The following is a 6,000-nucleotide window of genomic DNA, read 5'->3' as shown; positions in this document are numbered from 1 at the left end:
GGGGTGTGATGGTATGACACTTTCTTGGAAAGGCCTGGTAATTCCATGCGAGAGCCCTGGAAAGCTGGGTTTGTTTGGGGGTTCTTTAAAAACAAAACAAAATAAAACCAAGTCGTTAACTTCTCACTCCACAATTTAAAGTGAGCTTGTATATACAGAGCATCCTTTATGTTTTCTACCAAGTGACTCACTCGGACTGAACCACCAGAGTGGGTCTGGGTCCATCTGTAGCTGTCCTAGACACCATGATCTGCTTGTTACCCTCAAGATGGGTCATGGGGCTCAGGGACGGCCACTGAGGAGCAGAGAACCAGGGTGGAGACAGGCCTGAAAGGGAAGTCCACAGTCACAGCTTCCCAAGCATCTGGTGGTCGGACAGGGTCCCCAGGAGAACTGACGAGACTCCCAAGGAGCTCCAGCATTCATTTCAGTTGAGACACTGTCTGGATTATTGCAAATTCAAAATTGTGGGACCAGAATTAATGATGCCACATGGTCATTCACAGATAAATCGCTTCATCTTTGGGTCTAGCTTCTGAATGTTGAGCAAATTATTCTCTCATTTTGAGCCTTTCTTTCTTCACCTAGAAATACAGAGCCTTAGTCTTAAAATTTTAGACATTTTATCATTTATTTACCAAGAAAGTCCGTTTACATGAAATCTTTGACTCTTTCCCCTGAAGTTATCCGTTTAAAATATAGGGATCCTTGTGCATTATTCTATTTAATACACGATCTACAGCCTTTTCCAGATAGAGTTTGCCCTAGGCATGTCTGAATTCACGGTTTTCTTTTCTCTGCAGCCTGTTTGGGTGTCCTGGCCGTGACATTTCTGCAGAACTCTGATGTGAGCCAAAGGCAGTGGTGGGGTGGGGATGGAATCCAGGCTTGAGAGGGCGCGGGGAGCTGGGTAGGATGACTCTCCAGTTGGCTGAAGGGTGAGGTGTTAAGGCTTGGCCACCGCCAACTCAGCCCCAGCCCCAGGGGCCTGGAGGAGAAGTGATGCTGGGTGGTGGGGACACTTCAGATTAATAAGGGTGGGAACAGGGCCACAGGTTCCACTGCTCTGCATATCAAAGCACTTTGTAGGATCTAGTTAGTGCTAATCACATTACCCAGTACCTGCTTCTCACGGATTGATTGTGCATTTAAGGAGTTGGGAAATTCTGGTTCCGGATTTGGAAGACTCGGGTTTTCTAAATTTTATGCACATGGCAAGGCGATTCTAATTGGGGAAGGGAGGGCGTGTGTGCATATGTGTGTCTGTGTGTGCGTGTCTGTGTCTGTGTGTGCGCGCGCGCCCAAGGCTGCCCTCTGCGAGGACCTCCCCCCGCGGTCCCAGGCCGGCGCTCGCGGCCCGGCCCCCGCCCCCTTCCTGCCCTCTCCCCGCCCCGGCCGGCCCGGCCGCGCTCGGTCGGTGATGTCAACCCGAGGAGGAGCCGCCCGCCCCGCGACCCGCCCGGGCTAATCAGCATGGAGCGGCGCCGAGGCCGCCTCCGCCGCGCCCGCCCGGCCCCCGGCCTCCCTCCCCCGGCTCCCCACAACTTTTGAGGCGGGGACCGCGCTCGCAGCCTCACTTCGCTCACTTCCCCGGCCCCGCGCGGCACCCGCCGCCCGCGTCCCTCGCACCCGCGGCCGCCCCGCGCCCGCCCCGCGCGCCGGGCATGTGAGCGCGGGCGGGCGCCGCCACCATGGCCTCGCCGCCGCTCCTGCTGCTGCTGCTGCTGCTGCTGCTGCCGCCGCCGCCGGCCGCCTCCGGGACGCGGGGCCAGCCGCCCTCCCCGGCAGGCGCGGGGCCGGCGTGGCCGACCGAGTCCAGTTCGCGTCTCAAGCTGCCGCCGTCGCCCACGCGGCCCTCGGAGCGCCGCGGGCCCGCATCCCTCGGCCACCGCCAGACCGCCCCTGCTCCGGGCGCCGCGAGGCGGCCGGGACCCTCGAGTCAGGCCCCCCGAGGTGAGAGCGTGGGTGAGTGAGAGCCGGGGACGAGCGACGCGCGAGCCTCCGGCTGGGGGCGTGGGCGCGCCCGGTGCCGCATCCCCCCACCCAGGCCCGGGCGACGCTCACCTAGGTGGGGGCTCCGCTTGGCCGGGCGCGCTGGGACTCTGCGAGTGGACCCGGAGGGAGGGCAGCGAGCCAGGAAGAGTGGTTTCCTAGACGCTTTCGCGCGAGGCTGGACTGGGGGTGTGTGACCATCCTGTTGTCCCCCACCCCCTTGGAAGAAAACTTATCTCCCATAGTGGACCCCGGATCCTGTATACACCTACCTTAAAAATAAAAGAAAAAAATCCAAACCTCACAAAAAGCTCTTCTACTTCGGAGGTGATTACATCCGGCCAGCCCGTTCCCCAATTCCATTTTTTTTTTCTTTGGATGCAGAAATAGGCCTCTCGGTACAGAGCCTGACATTCAAATTTAAATAACTGATTTTTTTTTTTTTAAGCGTTCTAGCCCTAAGGATATTTGTAAAAGACAAAGGATGTAGTTGGAAACCAAACGCTCCACTGACTCTCTCTAAAGCAGAGAGATCCAGGGACTGTGTGGAGGTGGGGGGTTCCAAGGGGAAGCCCTGTATGGCAGACGCCAACACAGGACTGGCCCCCAGCCTTTCCTCCCTTTTCTTTTCCTGATGAGCTGTGGCTCCATACACAGCCACCGCCTGCCCACTCAGAGAGGGATCTGCCTGCTCTCCTCCAGAGCTTTGTATCCAGTTCCTTCTTTGGGTCTGGAAGAAATGCTAAGGACCGAGTGGAATTCCAACCATAATACCATTGTGACCACTTTTGATCTCGGTCTCTCCATCTGTGAAATGGAAGGAATGACCCTCGCTCTTCCCAGCCTCCTGGTGATGATGGGACAAAATGAAAGTAAAAATAAGTGGAAAGTGCTTTGAACAAAGTCAGCAATGTGGTGGTGTTAAACTACTGCCTTCTCATGAGTGACACAAGGCATCTGTTCTCCTGGGTTGCCCAGAGAAGCTAGGTCACTTGGAACACTAGGTATTGTCTTGGAGTTTAGGTGAAGGCTGAAGACAGGTTTCATCTTCCTAGTGGATACTTCATTTAAGTCTCTCATATTACACAAACTTCCTGGGATAGGAATTAGCTTACTTCATTGCACCTAGGGATGCTTCCTCTAATTAAATAAGCAAAAAGCTTTAAAAAAAAAAATCAGATCCTCAAGTAAAAACTCAATTTCACATTCAGTAGTACTCTCATCATTGCAAATGCCTTGTCCTTGTGAGCTTCTCCATCATTGGCACAAGATCGAGAAACTGTAAAGGGAAGGGAGAGGGGAAAGAAGCTTCCAGAGACTTAAGAGACACACTCACTGTGACTCCAGCTTTAGGTGACTTACAGCACACATTGTTTTAAGTTCCACGGAAGGGAATCAAGAACATAAAAGAACATTTCCTGGTTTTCTCACACAAGGAAAGTAACCAAGAATACTGTGCAGAAACGTGTCAGTCCTCTAAGTGGAAAGTGGAGTATAGGAACTGAAAGCAGCTTTCTATGGCTGGAAGTCAGGCTTTCTTAGCTGTAGGGTCCGGTCTTGTTCATGGATGGGTGGGAGGGATGCTGACTTGCGAGGGACCTGAATGGATGAGACTGGTACAGAAGTCTCCTTCCTTCTCTTGTGGCTGAGAATCCTCACACATCACATAGAGCTCAGTGTTACAGGAGAGGGACAGTGGAGGCAGCTGGCTTCGGGGACTCAGCAGGTGAGAGCTGGGGCTGATCTCCCTTGCTGGTCAGGGATCCCTGCCACCGTAGATGATCCACACTTCCTCACAGGCATGGCGGGTGACTCTGCTAGTCTTGACTTTGCAACCTTTCCAGTTGCAGAGATTCCTTTGGGGAGCTGAGAGCAAAGGAGGTTTCAGGTGCAGGTGGCTCTAGAGGCATGCACATGAAAGCCCCAGAGAGCAGCTAGGCAGGAGCTGAGGGCATCCCAAATTTCTCTGACCTGAGAGGGTCTTCCCTGTTCCTCCCACCCCTCCACAGAGACCACCCAAGGAGTGTCTATGCTTCAGTTGAGCTCAGGCTGGCTCTCAGGTGGAATGTAAGGAAGGTGAGAGTAGAAGAGAGGAAATTGATTACCTGTGGAAAACTAATAGAAGCTACTAATACAGCTGAGATTCAGGCAGGACTTGTGCTTCTTTTCTGCTGGTGGCTCAATGTCACTTAGAGGGAAAAAAGAAACAATGAACAAGAAATTTGCATCAAGTGATGTTCAGTGAGTTTGAGTTTCCTAGTAACCGCTGAGATTTTCTTTGGCCCTTTTTTGATCGGCCACTGTATATCACAAGGTACAATCAGTTATTTCCAAGGCAGCCAAGTCTCAACGCTGGAAGGGCCTCTGGAGGCCCTGTGGTCCACACAGTATCCCATTTGGATGTCTGCCCTCTCTGCACCCCTGACAGATGGACAGCCAGTATCTGCACCAGTGCTCTTGTGTTTGGGGAGATGCTTGCTGCTGCTGGTTATGAGCCCTGAGTCTTACAAATAAGGTGCTTTGTTGGATTGTTGGGGAAACTGCCTATAGCCCATTATGTTGTGGGGATATTGGTGGTCAGTGCCTGGTCCTCGTGGCCTGGGCTTCCAAATACGGTGTCAACAGAGGGATCAGAGATGTCCTTTTCTTCCCTGGGGCCATTTTTAGCCCCTTTCCTCTTGGCAGAGTTTAAGGTTCTCACTGTTGAGTAACTGGACTTGCATTCTGTGGGTTGTTAGCCTGCCTTAGGCCACAAGTCCCTGGCCGGCAGCTCTGCCCTGCTTCCCATTTGTGTGGCCTTTGTTAAACTTTTGCGCCCACCTGTCACCCGCGGGCTGTTCAGCTCAACTTGTTGCTGGTGTTTCAGCCAGCGGAGGTAGGATGCCAAGTCCTCGAGGTTTCCTTTTTCTTGCTTTTCTTTTTTTTCTAACAACTTGGGGTTTCCGAGCCACAGTTCTAAGTGGAGTGCTTAAGTTTATACACTGACTTTTGCAGTTCGTATGCCAGGTTTTAACTGTGAGATCCGCAAATGAGAGTGGGGGTTGGGGGAGGAGGCTTAAGTCATAATGAAAATCAATGCAGAAGGAAAGAACTTTCCCACCCAAAGGGGAAATGACGCTGAGGAGCTGAGCAGCCAACCCAAGGAATAATAATCGTAGAAAAATGCAGTTCCCTAGAGTAAAGGAAGCACAGTGAGCCCAGCCCCTTCTGGGCTGTTACATAGCTGTCCCCGGAGTGGCTGTAACTTTGCGGCCAGCTGGTCACTCAGCTTTAGCTGGGGGGAGCCCTTACAGGGTGCAGTGAGACCCAAGCTGGGCAGGAGGCAGCCCCCAGGGAAGAGGGAGGGGCTTCCCTCCAGGACCGTCCTGGCTCGGACTGGTGGTGGTGGTGGGGATTCCTGAGCAGCCCCATTGCTTTGATGGGGGGGTACCCCAAATAGAAGGAGAGGTGTGGGGAAAGGGACTCACCCTGGCCCGTGTATGTTTGAAAGCCACATCCTTTTAACCTCATGCGTGCAAATGCTAAACTGCTGTTTCCTGCCCCAGTGGTGTGGGCAGGGTGAGAATGAAAGGTGTTTGCTGCCCAGCTGGGCAGTTACTGCACCCCTGGGCCCGGAGCGGGGGCGGGGAGGAGCCTATGCCCTCCCAGTGACTCCCCTCTGCCTTCCAGCAGCCCTGCCCAGCTGGCTGAAAATGGCCTTCTCGGAACTGGCGTGTTGTCTCAGCCGCTCAGAAGGAAAGCAAAGCCCCTATGGCAGTCGTGGTTTCTGAGTCCTCTGTGTCTCCTTCAGTGGCTGCCCTCTGCCCCACCCACTTTTGTGTGAACAGAGGTTTCAGCTGCAGTAAATGTCCTTCCCTTCAAGAATCCTGGGGAAGGAAGCAACAGGAAAGACAGTTTGGCTCCCTCTTTGACTTCTAGTCTTTGCGCACCTGTGCGGTGGGAACTTTCGCATTCCTCATCCTGTTTAATTCTCAAAATAACCCCCACGAGGGATATTATTACCTTTTT

General features: G+C 53.5%; 1 protein-coding gene across 2 annotated transcripts in view; it reads left to right on the top strand.

Moving 5' to 3' along the window:
• Positions 1-1,521: 1,521 nt before the first annotated feature.
• HEG1 (heart development protein with EGF like domains 1) overlaps positions 1,522-6,000 on the top strand; it is an 83,336-nt gene continuing 78,857 nt past the window's right edge. The window contains exon 1 of one of the 2 annotated variants that reach the window (XM_020916276.2): positions 1,522-1,953. In XM_020916276.2, coding sequence (XP_020771935.2) covers positions 1,692-1,953 — 262 coding nt within the window. In that variant the 5' untranslated portion in view covers positions 1,522-1,691. Of the gene's footprint in view, positions 1,966-6,000 lie in introns of both variants that reach the window. The other variant, XM_070466124.1, reaches the window with a different exon arrangement.

Source organism: Odocoileus virginianus, chromosome 4 (genome assembly GCF_023699985.2).
Source record: "Odocoileus virginianus isolate 20LAN1187 ecotype Illinois chromosome 4, Ovbor_1.2, whole genome shotgun sequence".
In the NCBI taxonomy this organism is placed as follows: Eukaryota; Metazoa; Chordata; class Mammalia; order Artiodactyla; family Cervidae; genus Odocoileus; species Odocoileus virginianus.
The sequence above is the reverse complement of the archived record's forward strand: the minus strand, read 5'-3'. Positions and strand labels throughout refer to the sequence as shown.